Source organism: Plecotus auritus (genome assembly GCF_963455305.1).
Source record: "Plecotus auritus genome assembly, chromosome: 1".
Taxonomy (NCBI): domain Eukaryota; kingdom Metazoa; phylum Chordata; class Mammalia; order Chiroptera; family Vespertilionidae; genus Plecotus; species Plecotus auritus.
In genome coordinates this window covers 45,687,617-45,707,510 of record NC_137770.1, presented here as the reverse complement: position 1 = coordinate 45,707,510, position 19,894 = coordinate 45,687,617, and the positions used below count along the sequence as shown (strand labels likewise).

General features: G+C 41.7%; 1 protein-coding gene and 1 pseudogene across 7 annotated transcripts in view; both read right to left on the bottom strand.

The window, feature by feature from the left end:
• The window catches only part of SAV1 (salvador family WW domain containing protein 1), a gene marked incomplete at its 3' end in the record, with an annotated part of 33,165 nt that extends 27,077 nt beyond the window's left edge, over nucleotides 1-6,088 (bottom strand). For 5 of the 6 annotated variants that reach the window (XM_080680076.1, XM_080680077.1, XM_080680078.1 and 2 more), the window contains exons 1-2: nucleotides 5,673-6,088; nucleotides 1,648-2,091 (exon numbers count right to left, since the gene is read on the bottom strand). In XM_080680076.1, the coding sequence (XP_080536202.1) occupies nucleotides 1,648-2,091; nucleotides 5,673-5,766 (538 nt within the window). In that variant the 5' untranslated portion in view covers nucleotides 5,767-6,088. The remainder of the gene's footprint in view (nucleotides 1-1,647; nucleotides 2,092-5,672) is intronic. The other variant, XM_080680079.1, reaches the window with a different exon arrangement.
• A 7,022-nt stretch (nucleotides 6,089-13,110) lies between these two features.
• LOC308246079 (small ribosomal subunit protein eS24-like) lies at nucleotides 13,111-13,488 on the bottom strand (annotated as a pseudogene). Its single transcript has one exon. The product of its transcript is annotated as a small ribosomal subunit protein eS24-like (transcript).
• Nucleotides 13,489-19,894: the final 6,406 nt, after the last annotated feature.

The window sequence follows — 19,894 nt, the reverse complement described above, 5'->3', positions numbered from 1 at the left end:
ACTGTTGTCCATAACCATGAGTTTTGGGTTTTTTTTCCTCAATCCTTCCACCCTTCCAACTCCTCCCTGCCTCCACAAGCGCCCCCCACCCCCGCCGCCCCTGCGAGCTGTCTGCCTGCTTTCTATCATAAGTCTGTCTCTATTCTGCTTCATACACTACTCAATTTTCAAAACTTTAGTGATTTACTCATTCCCAAACTCGTAATTGTCTCATTTTTCCTTCAAAAACATCACAGATTTGCCTTTTCCTCTGCAATACCACTGGTACCTGCAGTCCACTTTTCTCTAGGAATGTACCTCAAGTATAACTAGTAAACTGATCTTTAAACAGTGCTTTCATAAAATGATTTGCCTTTTTGAAATCTGCAATGATTTTGCTTGACTCGTTTCAATCCTATAGCCTGTTGTTGTACCACAAATCTCCATTCTACCTTATATCTCATTCAAACTAGGCAAAACTACACAGCTCCTTGGACTTGCATGGTGTCTACTCTGTTTTCACTTGGTTATTTCCAAATTACCAATTAAAATGCCCTTCATCTGCCCCCATTAATCTAAAGTACAAGCTAAAAGCACCGATGAAGTCCTATCTCTTCCACCAATCATTCCAGCCTACCCTGACTATATTTTTCTGCCTCTCTATTGTACCTACAGTTAGTACCACAAAGTATACAAACTGTTTTGTGATTATTTTGCATATATTGGTTTTGTTCCCTCAAATAAGGTACTAGAGAGGAATAAGAAGGTCAGGGGAAAGTGGTAAACATATGATTCATACTAAATGAATAAAATGTTTTCTACATGCAAAATACTCATGCTCCAAAGTATTCTTAAGTCAGCTTATTTGAAATTTTGTGGATCACAAAATAGATGTCTCAGGTATTTTTTTATTTTTAACCTGCAAAAATTTAAAGCCTACAACTACTTACAGGAAAAAAATAGTCAGATGAAAAAGTTTAATTTTCAGCTTGCTTCAGTTTATTTGGTGTGTTCCAGTACTTTAGGATTAAAGCAAATTGTGCATTTCTCCTATATCTTCAGCTCCTTTTATAAGAATCCTCAAGTCAGCAAATATGGAAAGCAGATTTCAAAAATTTATAACTAATATTTTTGCTCATTTCATAAAAGAACAACAAAAAGACATACTTAACACACAATTAACTATTTCACAATAAGTCTGTCTGACCAACTTGGGAACTAATTATTGAACTACAAAACCAGTTTTGTTAAGAGAAACAGTACAGGTTCTAGCAAAGTAATGATGCAGTTGTCCATGGTATTAACTACCATGCCCGATTCTTCCTATCTGCCTTGCCTTTTTCCATTTAAATCCAGTTTCTCTGAACCATTAACCTAGATTCAATCCAACTGTAGACATTAAATTATCTAAGTTCTCAAAGTTCATAGTGTTAATAGTAAAGATATCCTTCAAATAAGTACCAATAAATTTTGTGTTCCTTTAATAAAATAACACAAAATCCTTTCCCTCTTTGTAGGTTAATAATTATTTGCAAGCTGGCTCAGCAACACTGGCAAAATGAATAAGTATTTCCTTAGGAATATGTTGATTTCCCAAGAAAATCCAGAAAAGAGCATCTTTTAAATTGTGTTAATAAATCTAATGTAGTAGTTCTAATTTTAAATTACCTGAAGCATGCCTCCCCTGATTCTGTGGCATTCTTTGGAAGAGATCGTGGTTGTATTCATAGTATCTGTAATCTTCATGTGTACGATCTCCAAGTGGGCGCCTTCGCTGACCATCAAAATAATTATCTGAATAATAATATCGGGAACCAGAGTCTCCATTTTCAACAGCAAAGTTAACTTCTGTTAAAAATGACTGCGAAGAGCCATATTCCCTAGGGACATCTGCTAGACTCCTGGCAAGATAAGAAGGTGCTGATAATCTGTTGCTTTCTCTTCTCATTATTTCATGAGGTGTTCTTTGAATTGGAGTTCTAAGGAAACTCTGGTTCCTTGAAACTATTCCATCTCCAGAAGCTGAAAAGGCATTAGGGCTTGAATCTGGAAGACAGATATCAGTTCGTCTTGGAATTGTTGGACCATGCCGGATGAATGAAGGCATGAGATCTATAATGAAACAATAAAATGATCATTTCAATAAGTAACACTTTTTAAAAGTTGCTCATTTGCATCTACCACCCCAAAATACAAAATTTCAATGGACTTAAGAAAACACAATTAAATTTTAAAATATATATTTTATTGATTTCAGAGAGGAAGGGTGAGGGGGAGAACGATAGCAACACCAATGATGAGAGAGAATCACGGATCAGCTGCCTCCTGCACTCCCTATACTGGAGATTGGGCCCACCACCTGGGCATGTGCCCTGACTTGGAAATGAACCATGACCTGCTGGTTCACTGGTTGACACTCAACCACAGCCACAATTAAATTTTTTATTTAAGATAGGACTTGGGGTCCTGGCCAGATAACTCAGTTGGCTGGAGCATAGCCAAGGTTTTGGGTTCAATCCCAAGTCAGGGCAAATACAAGAATCAACCAATGTATGCATAAATAAGTGGAACTACAAATACAACAAATCGATGTTTGTCTCTCTCTTTCTCCCCCTTTCACTCTCTCTCTAAAAATCAATCAATTTTTAAAAAAAGATAGTTAAGCAAATTGATGTTTGTCTCTCTCTCTCACTTCTGCTCTCTAAAAATCAATCAATTTAAAAAGAAAGTTATTGGGTATTTTAAAATTGAGGCTGCCCTAGCCAGGTGGCTCAGCTGGTTTGTGTGTTGTCCCATACACCAAACGGTTGCAGGTTCAATTCCTGGTCGGGAGGCCATGGGAGGCAACTAATTCATGTATCTCATAACAATGTCTCTCTCACTCATTTCCTCTCTCTCTAAAAATCAATGAACAACCCTGGCCAGTGTTCTCAGTGGTTAGAGCATCTGCCCATGCAATGAAGGGTCTTGGGTTTGATTTCAGGTCAAGAGCATATACCTGGGCTGTAGGGTTAGCTCCCCACACAAGGTCAGGGTGCATGGGGGAGGCAGCCAGTCAATATGTTTCTCTCACATTGATGTGTGTGTCTCTCTCTTTGCCCCCTTCCCTTCCTTCCACTCTCTCTGAAAAGCAATACAAAAAATATTCTCAGGTGAGGATTAACAAAAAAACAAAATAGAACAAAACAAAAATCAATAAACATATCCTCAGGTAAGGATTATTTTTTTAACTGAGGTTGATTAATCTTTCTCTACTCGAAAGGATTTGTAATTTGTACAAATGTGTTGAATCAAATATATTCTGTATACTACCATACATATTACAAAGAAGTATCAATAAGCTTAACTATGAAACACATATTAATGAAATACTCATGAATAAGTGTGTAAAATTAGTAATCTGTTTTCTTTTAAAAAATTGAACATATTCCCAAACATATAAAGGTAGAATCCTTTGAAAATATTTTTAAATTATTAACTTGGGTCTTCCTATTCCTGGAATTACGTAAAAGTAATAAAGTGTTTGGCAAAAGGGAAAGCCAAAAATTTAGCTATGAAAATTTAAAAATAGAAATATTTCATTTCATAGAGGTATGTACACAATGTTGAATTAGTCCAAAAAAAAGCCAAGCCTGAAATTATGGCTCCTTTAAAACACGTAACTACAACTCGAAACAGAAGAGAATAGAACAATGGCTTTTAGGATACAGTACTTCAGAATACAGAACTTAAATAGTTTAGACATTAATGGTTAGAAAGCAAAATACCCTTAAAACATGAAAAACATTGGATCTGGAGACTTTCATTAGTTCATTGAGTAAATAATATTAGAGGGCACTCAATAAGTTTCAGAATCAAACTCTAGACAGAAATTAATACCTAAATAAACAAGTCTCAACACTTAAAACAAAAAAATATTATATTAAATTATTTGCTTAAAGGTATGACAAACATATTTCATGATTTCAAGTAACATTTAATAAACTATTGGCAGCACACTGCAAGTTATAAACTTTGCCAAAAATGTGAGAGAATGTGTAACTGAAAAATGAACTGTTAAAAAAAGTTTTAAGCTCTGGCTGGTTTTGCTCAGTGGTTAGTCAACCCACGGACTGAAAGCTCGAGAATTTGATTCTGGTCAAGGGCAAGGTATCTCATCTCCGTTGCAGGCTCAACCCCCAGCCCCTCCGGCTGTGTGTGGGAGTCAAACAATTGATGTGTCTCTCCTGTCTCTCTCACATCTAGTTTCTCTCTGTCTCTCCCCCTCCCACTCTTTCTAAAAAATCAATGAAAAAAATATCCTCGGATGAGGATTAACAACAACAAAAAAAGGTTTAAAAGTCAAGTTTCTGGTTACTGGTGGACCCGTTTAAATCTATTTTGTTGTTCTATAAGAAAGTACTGCAAATACAAGGTTAAATCTGGAAGGTTGATGATGTAATTATAGTGGGAAAACATGCTCCCCACCCCTTTCTGTGTGATATTGGGCTAATACTAGGAATCTCTATGAACAGCTTTCCCAATTACAATATGAGGTAATGGTAAAGTCACAAGGTTACCACAAGCTTCCAAGAAACTTACACAAATAGCCAGCATGCAGTATGAGCACCAAAAATATTAGCTCCTTACCTCACAAATGATCTGAACACATAGCAAATATTAAAAATTCAAAAGATAGAAATAATTAAAGTTTTAAAAGATTCAGCTGGAAAACCAGTCAAATACTTAAACTGAACAGCAAAAAAGGTGCGGGGGCGGGGGGGCGGGGCAAGTAGGAATACATCCTATTAAAGTAAAAAAACCAAAAACCACTTTTGCCCTAGCTGGTTTGGCTCAGTGGACAGAGCGTCAGCCTGCGGACTGAAGGGTCCCAGGTCCAATTCCGGGCAAGGGCACATGCCCAGGTTGCTGGTTCAATCCCCAGTGTGGGGCATGCAGGAGGCAGCCAATCAATGATTCTCATCATTGATGTTTCTATCTCTCTTCCTCTCCCTTCCTCTCTGAAATCAGTAAAAAAAAAAAAAATGTACTTAAAAAAAACCACCACTTTTGGTAATTTCTCCTAAAATGACACATCATTTTGAGTATTTTTATCTTTTCGGGGGTCCTTGGTTTTTTTTTTATTGGAAGCAATTCTCATTAATATAGCCAAATACACATGATAGTGGTTCCTCTACTCTGAGATCTAAGATTGATGAGGCTTTGGGTAGCGGCTACAATAGCCACGGTCAGCTTTCACCTCTCGGCGTCAGCATCAGCCGCAGAGCTAAGGAATTCTAGCCCGAGTTCGCACAACGTCCAGCATGGGCGAGTGACACCCGCAATGTTTACAAACACAAGGCATATCACGACGTGTCTAGAAGAGAAAAAAAGTGTTCCCGTCTACTCACTTTGACTCCTATAGCATCAGGGATTCAGTAATTTAAGTATTTCCCAAGGAACCTCTTTTTTCTAGTAAAACAACACACTGCTATAGGGAACCGGGAAGTTTGTTGTTATTTTTAGGGGGGGCGAGGGGAGAAGGGAAAACTAATTTAAGTTTCTTAGTCTTTATCGGTTTCAAATCACAAACACGACTTCAGGCGTTCTGAAAAGTAAAAACAAACTACTTCACAGAGATCAATGGGAATGAAAAGGCGCGGGGAGGCGCGGCAGCCCGGGACAGGTAGGGGTGCGCCCGGCTCGACACTCACTCCGCAGCAGGGGCGACGTCTCCTTCTTCACGTACTTGCCCTGCACCTCAGCAGGCTTGGACACTTCGTTCTTGGTTTTCTTTCGGGACAGCATCCTGGACGACGAGGCCCTAAACCGCCCCGGGTGCCGGCCGTCCCCGCCGCCACCTCCGCCGGCGCCGCCGCCTCCTTCCCTCCGGAGCCGCCGCCGCCGCCGCCGCCTCTCCGCAGCCCGGGGTCGCCCGCAGGGACTGCCGCATGTTCGGGGCGCTAAGCGCGCCAGCCGCCGCTCAGTCGCTGGTCAGTTCCTTCCCGGAAGTCTGCCTGCCCCGCGACGCTGCCCGAGGACTCCTTGAGGAGAGGCCAGCGACGCCGGGCCAGGGCCATGGTCCACCGCGGACCGCCGAATAACCGCTACCGCTACCGCCGCCGCCGCCGCCTACGTCCCGTAAACTTTCCCCGCGGCCGCTGGGAATTCTGGGAAACCCGACGCTGCGCGGCTGCCGCGGCCGCCCCGCCCCCACTCTGGCTGGGGCGCGGCTCGGGCTGCGGGACGTCCGTCTGCTCGGAGCTAACGGGTTGCCCTACGGCCGCGGCCGCCTTCGCGACTCCTCAGCGAGAGGCAGGTCCCCAGGCCGGGAAAGGATGAGGACGACGCCGCCCAGGCTGAGCGCGGAGATCGCGAGCTCACGCCGAGGAGCCCCGTCTTCCCACAGATTTTTCCCTCAGGACTTTGAGGGAGCCGGTGACGCCCCCCGCCCCCTCCCCCCCTCTCCAGAACGCGTCCCGTCATCATCCTGGAGTGCAGACGCCCTTTTGGAGTTTCTTGGTAAATTGAGATCCCTCATAACGCAGAATGCGAATAGAATTAAAGAGCCACAACCCCCAGACTAGTGCCGCCCCCCCCCCCAAATTTAGATGTCTCTTTTTGTTGAAAACATTGATCTGGCCAATACAAATTAAACAAATATAAGGAGTGTGTCTCTCTGATAAAGGACAAAACGGAGAGGGGAAAAAAAATGGAGTTTCTACTACCTCTTATTTAAGATAAATTTGATGTTAGCAATTTTTATTTAACCATTAACTATCGTTATTATACTGGATAGCCACATTACCTCCTCTTGGAGTGAAATATTACAATCTTAGAATTTTGAAGACTGAGCATCAAAGTTCAAGATCCGAATGGTCAGAGATATCCCGGTCTTTGCATGCTGTTGTGCTCCCTTGGTACAGAGCTCGCCGTTCATTCCTGGACCATCAAACATTGAGCGCCCAGTGTGCTAGGCACTGTTCTCGGTGCTTGAGGTGTGGCACTCAAGGAAACAGACAAAATTGCTTACTCTCGTCGGGAAGACAGACAATAAAGAAGGAAAATAAGAAACAAATAGTGTTACAGAGTGATAAGTGCTGAGGTGAAAACCAAACAAGAAAAAAGAGGGCTTGGGATTTTAGTCAGTGATGGAATGACCAGAGGAGACTGCCGGGCAGTGACCAAGTGAGGGAATTGGTAATGGCGCTCTCTGGTCTTCCAGGTAGAAAGCAAGTGCAAGGTCGCTACAGGTTGCCATGCTCCTAGCCGCTTGGAGGTAAAGAAGGTCTGGGTCGCTGGAGCAGAGGAGAGTGGTGGGAAGTCAAGTGAGATAGATGGCAATGGCTAGGGCGCCTAGGGCCTTGTGGGCCATGGCAAGGAATTTCCCTTTAAGTACCATCTGACTTAGTGTTTTGATAGGATCGCTGTGGATGCTGTGTTGAGAGCAGGCTGAATGGGAACAAGGGTAAACAAAGTGAGGAAGATCAGTCAGAAGCTCTTGCTGGCTTGGACCAGAGTAACAGCAGTGGAGATGGGACGTGGGCAAATTTTGGACGTATTTTAAAGACAACCAACAGGACTTGCTGACAGATTGAATACAGAATGTGAGAAAGAGAGAGAGAGAACTCAAGGAACACTCCCATGGGGATGTAAATCTTAACCATAGAACAGAATGGAGCTCAATAGAATAGCAGATTGTCCTCTGAAAGGAACATTAGAAAAGCAGTTACTTGTTCCTGTGGTTCAGGTACGAGGACCAGTGCTAAACTATTGGTAATACAGATGGAGAAGAAATGTAATGAAACATAAATGAATAGACAATGGGGTTTTGTTACAGATAGGATATGAAGGCGGGGAATGAAGGAGAGAAGGGGGTGCCAATGAAGTGCCAGGATTCTGTCCAGGGCTTACCTCAGAAGGATAAGAGAACAAAAGGATATCAGGGCATTGTTAAGAAAGCCAGCTCTTCACACCTGGGGTTTTCCCACAGACTGAAATACAGGATACCTTTCCTATAGAATCATAGAATTTTATAATGGAAAAAGAATTGAGATCAGCTAGGCTAATCTCATTTTATTGATGTGGGAACAAAACTAGAAAAATTAAATGTTTGCCTCAGGATGTATTCCTGGTTAGTGGCAGACTAGTCTCAGAACTGGGGTTTTCTATTTGCATTTTGGACCCTTTTCTGCTATGGCACATCAAGAATCCTGCTAATGTGAGTCCAGAGTGTTCCTGACACAGTTGTTTTGAAAGCCACCAATGTTCCTTACAAAGTACTCCCCTTTTCAATGCTATTTCAATTATTTGAATTGCAGCAGAGAGAAAGCCTCAATTAGGTGCTCTTCTTAAGAGCTATAATTTGCCTTTTTATCAAGAAGGGTGCATTCCAGAATCAACAATCTGCAGGCAGCATCAGCAGTAGCAGTGCATAGCAGTATGTGAACTTGGAATCCAATCCTTAAATATAGATGCTTTGCATTCACATCTGTTTTCTAGAAATTCCTGGACTTCTTGGAGTTTTTAGGAATCCAGATTTTGCAGCTATAATTCTTCAGACATTGCTCTTGAGAAGGTTATATTATATGTATGTATATATTATATGTATATATACATATATATATACACACACATCCTATATCAGTGGTCAGCAAACTGTGGCTCGTGAGCCACATGCGGCTCTTTGGCCCCTTGAGTGTGGCTCTTCCACAAAATACCATGGCCTGGGCGAGTCTATTTTGAAGAAGTGGCGTTAGAAGAAGTTTAAGTTTAAAAAATTTGGCTCTGAAAAGAAATTTCAATCGTTGTACTGTTGATATTTGGCTCTGTTGACTAATGAGTTTGCCAACCACTGCCCTATATAATAAAAGGCTAATATGCAAATCAACCAAATGGCGGAGTGACCGGTTGCTATGCCGTGCACTGACCACCAGGGGGCAGACACTCAATGCAGGAGCTGCCCCCTGGTGGTCAGTGCACTCCCACAGGCGGAGCGCCACTCAGCCAGAAGCTGGGCTCACAGCTGGCAAGCGCAGCGGCAGTGGTGGGAGCCTCTCCCATCTCAGCAGCAATTGGACATACCTGGAGGGGTTCCAGAGTGTGAGAGGGTGCAGGCCGGGCTAAGGGGCCCCCCCAAGTGCATGAATTTCGTGCACCAGGTCTCTAGTCTACACTAATAAAAGAGAAATATGCAAATTGACTGTACCTTCGCTACGCCCACAAGCCACGCCCAAAAGCCAATCAGGAGCAAGTATGAAAATTAACACAACCAAGATGGTGGTTAATTTGCATATCCAGGCACAGAACAAAGACTGAATACAGTGTAGATGGAAGCCAAGCACTGCAGAAGGGAGCGAAGCTGCGGAGAAGCAAGCGGGGCGGTGGAGACGGGAGGGAAGCAGGCGGGGTGGTGGAGACGGCCGCAGAAAACCCTATTCTTGCAGGAATAGGCCCGAGGAAGCCCTATTCTTGCTGGAATCTTCCTGCAACGGGCCTCTAGTATATATATAAAAGTGTAATATGCAAATTGACCAGATGGTGGAATGACCAGTCAGCTATGACATGCACTGATCACCAGGGGGCAGATGCTCAATGCAGGAGCTGTCTCCAGCCCGCAGACCCTGATCGCCCAATCAGGGCCTGCTGGCCAACTTCTTGGGTCTCTTCCCCCTGCTGGCCAGCAGGCTCCAATCGCCTGATGGAGAATGAGGAACCAGGGGTGGATGGCAGCGGATGCAGGTGGCGCCAGGGCCCTGATCACCCCACCAGTCACCCACACACAGAGGGTGACTGGCATCAGTGGCAGTGGGGGGCGGGGCCAGCTGCCAGCAGCCAGGAAGATCAGCCCTGATCATAGGCCAGGCCTAGGGACCCTACCTGTGCACGATTTCATGCACCAGGCCTCTAGTATTACATAATAGAGATGCTTTTCCCCTTGCGGTTGCATTCTCTATGGAGAAAATATATGATCTTATCAACAATGATTTTTTAAAATTTAACATTAAAATTTATTTTAAAGGAGGCAATAAGGTATTATTCTGGGCTAACCTCATAACTCTCTGGGTTTTAGTTTCCTCGTATGAAAATGAAGAAATTGGACTGGCTGAATTCCAAAGTGTTTTCCAGCTCTACAGTTTTGTACCACACAGGCAGAAGAAAAATCACAAAAATAAAAAAGTTACCCAAGTAGGACAATAGGCATATAGGTGATTTCCTTCTTTTTATTTAAAAGCTGCTGTCCTGGCCGGGCTAGTGGGCTCAGGGTTGAGTGTTGACCTATGAACCAGGAGGTCATGATTCAATTCTTAGTCAGGGTACATGCCAGGATTACCTGCTGGATCCCCACTAGGGGGCGTGCAGGAGGCAGCTGATCAATGATTCTCATTATTGATGTTTCTAGCTCTCCCTCTTCCTTTCTGAAATCAATTTTTGTTTAAGTATAAAAATAAAAAAAGAAATAAAAGCTGCTGCCCAGGTCGGGTAGCTTAGTTGGTTGGAGCATCATCCATATGCCAAAAGGTTGCAGGGGGCAACTGAATGATCTCTCTCTCTCTCTCTCTTTCTCTCAAAACCAATAAAAACATATCTTTGGGTGAGGATTTAAAAAAAAAAAAAAAAGCCACTAAAGGAACTGTTAGCATATCATTATTACCATAAAATAAAATTTCATACCTGATTGCTTCTTTCAAAGATAGACAAGGTTCTTATGCTATTTTTACTTTCTCATGCTAGAATCATGTAAAATTTTAAAGGGTGAATTATCTAATAAAGGTTTGTCCAAGAAAAAAACAAATGGAAATAAGCCCTCCATATGGAGCTTCTTAAAAAAAAAAAATTAAAAAATAAATAAAAAGGAGAGGAACTTCTACTCTCCAACCCACTATTTTTGGTCTTGTAACAAGATAAACTTAATCTGTCTCAGAAGGAAACAATAATTATGCTAGAATCTAGGGGTTTTCAAGCCCCCAAAGTTTTGCTTTTAAAATCTGGGAGGATACATTCCTAAGTATACTTTTAGGCAGAAACTTTAGCTATTTTCTATGAAGGATAGGGATTTGTGATGTGTACACAGCTCTGAAAATATAAATGCTGAATATTAGCAACTAAATTGTCCCCCAACTAATATAGAGAATTAGTACCACAAGTCTGATCAAAAGGAATCAAGCTGAAAAATTTGGTATCCCTAAGCTTAGCACTTATTCCTATATATTGTTATTACCTGGATTTAGAGGTCCTCTGAAACCTTGACAGCCAGCCAAAATTAATCTTTTATTCTTTGCAATGCTATCCTTTGACTTCAATTGGCTGTCCATATGGGCCTTTCTGTATCGTTGCCTCTCTAGCCCTAGAAACTGTCATATTTCTTTCAAAATTAGGCCCTACCTTCAGCCATTTTCAACTTTATGTTTAATTTCTCTTCGCAATTACCAGTTTTCACTTGGCTAATAGTAAGATCTTTTTTCTGAGAACTCAGTAAAAATTCACTGAGGGCCCTCATTGTGGAGTATCTACTGATGTTTATCTAATGTGGAAACACCTGCATCCCTTTCTGCAACACATGGGAGCCGAGGGATCCTCAGAAGCACCATGTCTACTTCATCTGCCAACAGGTGATGCCATGATTTCTCTCTTGCTGTGGACACTCCATGCTGACACAGAGGACACCTGCAAAGATGATCTTCAACAGTCCCAAATGGAAATTGGGACCTGCTCTCTCTGTTCAGTATTTATTCTCCCTATCAAAATACTCTATTTCCAGGTCATGACTTCTGGGAACTTACTCTGCATCACCTCTTCTCTATCTTGTGGACTGCTTTCTTGAAGGTTCCAGTGACCCTTTTCTCTGGGACAATAAGCTTTTAGCCTTAGGGTGCAAGGTAAACATGATTTATGGGGAAGGAGGAAATGAAAAATACATTTGTTTGAAATATTTTCAAGAGAGCAGTTTAAATGGAATTCTTGTGGTTAGACCAAAATACAAGGGATTAAGGGCAGGGGTGGGGAGGTGGGTAGGAGGAAATATCCTATTCTGTATGGAGAATGGCCATATAAAAATATCTCCTCTTCCCTCCTAGAACACCACTTAATTGACAAAGAAAGAATAAAAGGAGAATAAGCCCATAAATATTATGGGAACAAAATATGGGCCATCAGTGAACATGACATTAATGAATTTCAACTAGAGTGATGGGATTGAGGTGAGGTGGAAAGGAAGTGAAGAGAACAGATGAAACACGACAGAGGTAGCTGCAACTAAAATACATGTGAACATACATACAGCCAAAGACCTGGGAGAGGCTTGGGGCTCAAAAGTATCTGGCTTAATTAAAGAAGGTAGGAAAAAATGTGGAGTTGAAAATAGACATTAATTAAAAGTCAAAACTTCATTCTTCTCCCTCTGCCCCCAGAATTTCAGGCAGCTAGATACTATCCCCACAGAAAGGAGATATTTGGGTTCTTTTCTTGAGAAATCAAATGGCCCTACAACAAAGATCTTGGATTCTAACATTTGTAGATGCTGCAACAAAACAGCCAACTCATCTCATAGGGAAGTCTGCCAGGCAATGGGCCCTGATCCTTCACACAGACTCCGAAGTGTGTTTTTGTGTGTTTTTTTTAAGTTCTTATCCTATATAATAAAGAGGTAATATGCAAAATGACTGTCATGCCCTCACAAGATGGCTGCCTACTACCAGGCTGGCAGGGGGGGCAGTAAGGGGTAACCAGGCCGGTGAGGGGGGCAGTGAGGGGTGACTAGGCTGGTGGGGGGGGGCAGTTGGAGGCAACCAGGCCAGCAGGGGGGACAGTAAGGGTGATCAGGCCGGCACATAGAGGCAGTGAGGGGTGATCAGGCCGGCAGCGGGGGGCAGTTAGGAGTGGCCAGGAAGGCAGGCAGGTGAGCGATTAGCAGCAGTCCAGGATTGTGTAAGAGGGATGTCCGACTGCTGGTTTAGGCCCAATCCCAGGGGTCTCAGATTGGAGAGGGTGTAGGCTGGGCTGAGGGGACTGCCCCCTCTCCCCCGGTGCATGAATTTTGTGCACCGGGCCTCTAGTAAAGTTTAATAATCTCATAAAAAATCTGCACAATCACCACAAGTAAAGTCACTGAAGAATCTTTATTCCTTCTGTTATCCAATCTCCAGCTCACTTTTAGCCAGCACCAACATGGGCCTTTGCAGTTCCCCTGACTTTCTTCATTCTGTTCTTGCATTCCTTTCTGTTTTCTTGAGGTCTTCTCATACACGCCATATCTTGCAAGTCTGTGTTTGAGTTCATTTTTCTTTGTGTAATCCAAGGAAAATAAATCATGCCAAAACCAGTGGTCTTATCACCAACAAAATGGGTTCAGAATCCAAACACAAAGATAATATCTGGTGTAGTCTTATAAATGTTGACTAGTTTTCCCCAAATTTCTATCTTGGGAACTGTTGCCTTCCCAGGGTGAAGGACATCAATGACCATTTGTTTCCACTGAAGTAGTCTGTTGGTCATGAACTTCCTGGCCCAGATAATTACTGTGTTATTCATGATAGAGTTTGATCTTCATGCAGCCAGGGAGGCCAAGTGTTGTGGTGTTTTTTAAAAAATGTATTATTATTAAATATAAATGTGTAACCAAGGATCCCTGGAGATTTTGGGAAAAATTGCAACATGAGAGACAACAGATAAACAAAAAATAGACTCAAAGGAAAGAAATAATTCAGAATACAGAGGAATACTTTATTATTATTTTTTAAATATACTTTATTGATTTTTTACAGAGAGGAAGGGAGAGGGATAGAGAGTTAGAAACATCGACGAGAGAGAAACATCGGTCAGCTGCCTCCTGCACATCTCCCTCTGGGGATGTGCTCGCAACCAAGGCACATGCCCTTGACCAGAATCGAACCTGGGACCCTTCAGTCCGCAGGCTGACGCTCTATCCACTGAGCCAAACCTGTTAGGGAAAGAGAGCACATATTCTTTTTTTAAAAAAATATTTATTTTTCAGATTATTACAGATGTTCCTCTTTTTATCCCCCATAGCTCTCCTCCACCTGATTCCCCCCCCCCATAGGTCCTCATCCATAGGTGTAAGATTTTTGTCCAATCTCTTCCCACATCCCTCACCCCCTTACCCCTGAGAATTGCCAGTCCACTCCCTTTCTATGCCTCTGATTCTATTATATTCACCAGTTTATTCTGTTCATCAGATTTTTTATTCACTTGATTTTTAGATTCACTAGTTGATAGATATGTATTTGTTGTCACTTTGTTGTTCATAATTTTTATCTTTACCTTTTTCTTCTTCTTCCATTTCTTAAAGAATACCCTTCAGCATTTCATATAATTCTGGTTTGGTGGTGATGAAGTCCTTTAGCTTTTTCTTGTCTGTGAAGCTCTTTATCTGACCTTCAATTCTAAATGATAGCTTTGCTGTGTAGAGTAATCTTGGTTGTAGGTTCTTGCTGTTCATCACTTTGAATATTTCTTGCCACTCCCATCTGGCCTGCATAGTTTCTGTTGAGAAATCAGCTGACAGTCATATGGGTATTCCCTGTAGGTAACTAACTGTTTTTCTCTTGCTGCTTTCAAGATTCTCTCTTTGTCTTTTGCCCTTGGCATTTTAATTATGATGTGTCTTGGTGTGGCCCTCTTTGGATTCCTCTTGTTTGGGGTTCTCTGTGCTTCCTGAACTTGTAAGTCTATTTCTTTCACCAGGTGGGGGAAGTTTTCAGTCATTATTTCTTCAAATAGGTTTTCAGTGTCTTGCTCTCTCTCTTCTTCTGGCACCCCCATAATTCGGCTGTTGGTACACTTGAAGTTGTCCCAGAGGATCCTTATACTATCTTCATATTTTTGGATTCTTTTTTCTTTTTGTTTTTCTGGTTGGGTGTTTTTTGCTTCCTCATATTTCAAATTTTGGTTTGATTCTTGGGGTCCTTTGGTCTACTGTTGAATTTCTTTATATTATTCTTTATTTCAGATAGTGTATGCTTAATTTCTGACTGGTCCCTTTCCATTTTTTTGGCATTCTCATTAAGATCCTTAAAGGTCTCACTAAGTTCCTCGGAGCTTTCTAGAAGATTCTTGAGTAACCTTATAACTGTGGTTTTGAACTCTATATCCAATGGTTTGCTTTCCTCCATTTCTTTCATTCATGACATGTTTCTTTGTCTCTGCATTTTGGTTGCTTCCCTGTGTTGATGGAGTGGCTTTGTGTGGTAAGTGACCTATAGGGCCCAGTGGTTCAGCCTCCCCAATCACCTGAGGTGGACACTCTTGGTGCACCCCTTTGTGGGCTGAGTGCACAGTCTTGTTGTAGTTAAGCCTTGATTGCTGTTGGTACACTGGGAGGAATTGACCTCCAGGCCAATTGGCTGTGAGGACCTGCTGTGTCTATAATGGAAGAACTGCTGTGCTGGAGACACCCTTATGTGGCAGGACAAGCTTCAGTGGGGCTTTGGTGCTCACTGAGTCCGCCTCTTGAGTGTGTCACTTATGGATGTGAGGAGTTGAAATCTGGTGTCGTCTCACACTGACCACTAGGTACACTGGCTCCTGGATCTCCAAGGAGGTGCAGGTCAGCTGCTGTCTGAGGCCACCCAGCAGGAGCTACAGCAAGATCTGCAGATTTCTCCTCTTTGCTTGGGGTTTGGAAGTTTTGGAGCTGACCCAGCTGCAGTTTGTTAGGTTAAGCTGCAATAGGGCAGGCCATTCATATGCAAAAGCTGCTGCGCACAGTTCAGGTAGGTTTGTAAATTGGGCGTGGTGGGGTATCAGGGAATCGCTAGGGCGTGGCAAACAGCAATGGCTGCCAGTCAGCCCTCTCTGAGTCTCCGCGTTTCCGTGTCCCCGCGTCCGGCGCCCCAGTGCAGTAAACGATGATTCCTGTGCTCACCTCTGTAAGAGAGCCACCATCACTTTCTGACCCGATGGCAGATAGTCCCTCTTCTCCCCGTAGGAGTCTGGGTCACCAGAGTCTCACCGGAAACTGGAGTTCAAAGCAGTCGGGAGCTTCTGTCTCCCTTCGGATTGAAAAAAAACAGCACCCCCAGTCACCAGCCCGATTCGCGTGCCTTCGTACCTCTGCTTTTCCGTGCCTGTGCACCTCCTACCCAGTCTCAATGCTCTTTTCTCTTTCCTTCTAATTGTAGAACTTCTACTCAGTTAGCTTTCCTGTGGTTCTGGGTGATAGATGTTTTGTCTTTTAGTTGTAGTTTTGGTGTGGTTGTGAGAGGCAGCACGTACAGGTGTATACCTTATGCTGCCACCTTGGTTTCTCTAGAGGAATATTAATTTTTTTTTTTCATTTTTCTTTAGCATTTTTTTTCTTGTTTAAAGTATTACATATATTAGTACATATATCTCCTTTTTTCCCCATTGACCTTCCCCCAGCCTCCCCTACCCCCTGTCACATGCCCTCATCCCATGCCCGTCCCCCCAGTGTCTTGTGTCCATTGGTGTGTTTATATGCATGCATACAAGTCTTTTGGTTGATCTATTATCCTCCCTCCCCAACACTCCCCAGCATTCCCGCTATAATTTGTCTGTTCGGTGCTTTACTGCCTCTGTATCTATCTTTTTGTTCATCAGGTTATAATGTTCTTTATTTTCCATAAATGAGTGAGATTGTGTGGTATTTTTCTTTCATTGCCTGGCTTATTTCACTTAACATAATGCTCTCCAGGTCCATCCATGCTGCTGCAAATGGTAAGAATTCCTTCTTTTTTTATAGCAGCGTAGTATTCCATTGTGTAGATGTACCATAGTTTTCTAATCCACTCATCTGCTGATGGGCATTTAGGCTGTTTCCAAATCTTAGCTATGGTGAATTGTGCTGCTATGAACATAGGGGTGCATATATCCTTTCTGATAGGTGTTTCTAGTTTATTGGGATATATTCCTAGAAGTGGGATTAGTGGGTCAAATGGGAGTTCCATTTTTATTTTTTTGAGGAAACTCCGTACTGTTCTCCACAGTGGCTGCACCAGTCTGCATTCCCACCAGCAATGCATGAGGGTTCCTTTTTCTCCGCATCCTTGCCAGCACTTGTGGTTTGTTGATTTGTTGATGATTGCCATTCTGACAGGTGTGAGATGGTACCGCATTGTCATTTTGATTTGCATCTCTCGGATAATTAGTGACTTTGAGCATGTTTTCATATGTCTCTTGGCCTTCCTCTGTCTTCTTTTGAAAAGATTCTATTTAGGTCCGTTGCTCATTTTTTTATTGGATCATTTATCTTCCTTTTATTACGTTGTATAAGTTCCCTGTAGATGTTGGAGATTAAACTTTTATCAGTGATAACATTTGCAAATATGTTCTCCCATACAGTGGGTTTTCTTGTTGTTTTGTTGATGGTTTCTTTTGCTGTGCAAAAGGTTTTTATTTTGATGTAGCCCCATTTGTTTCTTTTCTCTTTAGCTTCCATTGCCCTAGGAGCGGTATCGGTGAAGAAATTGCTTCGGCATATGTCTGAGATTTTGATGCCTGTGGATTCCTCTAGTATTTTTATGGTTTCCCATCTTATGTTTAAGTCCTGCATCCATTATGAGTTTATTTTTGTGTATGGTATAAGTTGGTGGTCTAGTTTCATTTTTTTACATGTATCTGGCCAATTTTCCCAAAACCATTTATTAAAGAGACTGTCTTGACTCCATTGTATGTTCATGCCTCCTTTGTCAAATATTAACTGAGCATAGTGGTTTGGGCCGATATCTGGGTTCTCTATTCTATTCAATTGGTCTATATGTCTGTTCTTGTGCCAGTACCAGGCTGTTTTGAGAACAGTGGCTTTGTAATAGAGCTTGAAATCCGGTATTGAGATCCCACCTACTTTGTTCTTCTTTCTCAGATGGCTGTGGCTATTCGGGGTCTTTTTTTATTCCAGATGAATTTTTGGAAAGTTCTTTCTAGGTCTGTGAAATATGCCGTTGGTATTTTAATGGGGAGTGCATTGAATTTATAGATTGCTTTGGGTAATATGGACATTTTGATGATGTTGATTCTATCAATCCATGAACATGGTATGTTCTTCCATCTGTTTATGTCTTCCTCTATCTCTTTTTTCAGTGTCCTGTAGTTTTCCACGTATAGGTCTTTTACCTCCTTAGTTAAGTTTATTCCTAGGTATCTTAATTTTTTTGGTGCAATGGTAAATGGGATTGCTTTTTTAGTCTCTCTTTCTGTAAGTTCATTATTGGTGTATAGAAATGCCATAGATTTCTTGGTGTTAATTTTGTATCCTGCTACATTGCCAAATTCATTTATTAACTCTATTCATTTTTTGATGGTGTCTTTCGGTTTTTTTATGTACAATATCATGTCATCTGCAAATAAGGACAGCTTTACTTCTTCTTTTCCAATTTGGATGCCTTTTATTTCTTCTTCTTGTCTAATTGCAATGGCTAATACTTCCAGGACTATATCGAACAGGAGTGGTGAGACTGGGCATTCCTGTCTTGTTCCTGTTATTAGGGGAAATGGTTTTAGTTTTTGCCCATTGAGTATGATGTTAGCTGTGGGTTTATCATATATGGCTTTTATTATGTTGAGGTATGATCCTTCTATTCCCACCTTGTTGAGAGTTTTTTCAAGAAAGGGTGTTGGATTTTGTGAAATGCTTTTTCTGCATCTATTGATATGACTATGTGATTTTTATCTCTCAGTTTGTTTATGTGATGTATCACGTTTATTGATTTGTGGATATTGTACCATCCTTGCATCCCCGGGATAAATCCTACTTGGTCATGGTGTATGATCTTTCTGATGTACTGCTGGATTCGATTTGCTAGAATTTTGTTGAGGATTTTGGCATCTATGTTCATGAAGGATATTGGCCTGTAATTCTCTTTCATTGTGTTGTCTTTATCTGGTTTTGGTATTAGGGTGATGCTGGCTTCATAGAAGGAGCTTGGAAGTGTTCCTTCCTCTTGAATTTTTTGGAATAGTCTGAGGAGGATAGGTTTTAGTTCTTCCTTGAATGTTTGGTAAAACTCCTCTGTGAAGCCATCTGGCCCTGGGCTTTTGTTTGCTGGAAGCTTTTTGAAGACTGCTTCAATTTCTTCCATAGTTATTGGCCTATTGAGATGTTTAGATTCTTCCTGACTGAGTTTTGGAAGGTTATATTTTTCTAGGAATATGTCCATTTCCTCCAGGTTGTCCAGTTGTTTTGAACAGAGTTGTTCATAGTATATTTTAACAATCCTTTGTATTTCAGTGGGGTCTGTTGTTATTTCATGTCTGATTTTGTTTATTTGGGGTCTCTCTCTTTGCTTCTTGGTGAGCCTGGCTAGAGGTTCATCAATCTTGTTTATCCTTTCAAAGAACCAGTTCTTGGTCTTGTTGATCTTTTTTATTGTTTTGTGTTTTTTTTTTTGTCTCCATGTCGTTTATCTCTGCTCTGATCCTTATTATTTCCTTCCTTCTGCTTACACTGGGCTTTTCTTGTTGCCCTCTTTCTAACTCTTTGAGTTGTAGGGTTAGATAATTTATTACCATTGTTTCTTGTTTTTTTGCGGTAGGCTTGTAGAGCTATGAACTTCCCTTTCAAGACTGCTTTCGCTGTGTCCCATAGATTTTGGATTGTTGTGTTTTCATTGTCATTTGTTGCCATGATGTTTTTGATTTCTTCTTTGATCTCTCTGGTAACCCAGTCATTGTTTAATAGCATTCTGTTTAGTCTCCATGTGTTTGATTTTTTTGGATTGTTTTTATTGTAGTTGATTTCCAGTTTTAAGCCACTGTGATCTGAGAAGATGCTTGATATGATTTCTATCTTCTTGAATTTGAAGAGACTTTGCCTATCACCCAACATATGGTCTATCTTTAAAAATGACCCATGTGCACTTGAGAAGAATGTATATTCTGTGGCTTTGGGGTGAAATGTTCTGAAGATGTCAATTAATTCCATCTGGTCTAGTGAGTCATTTAGGATTGATGTTTTTTTGCT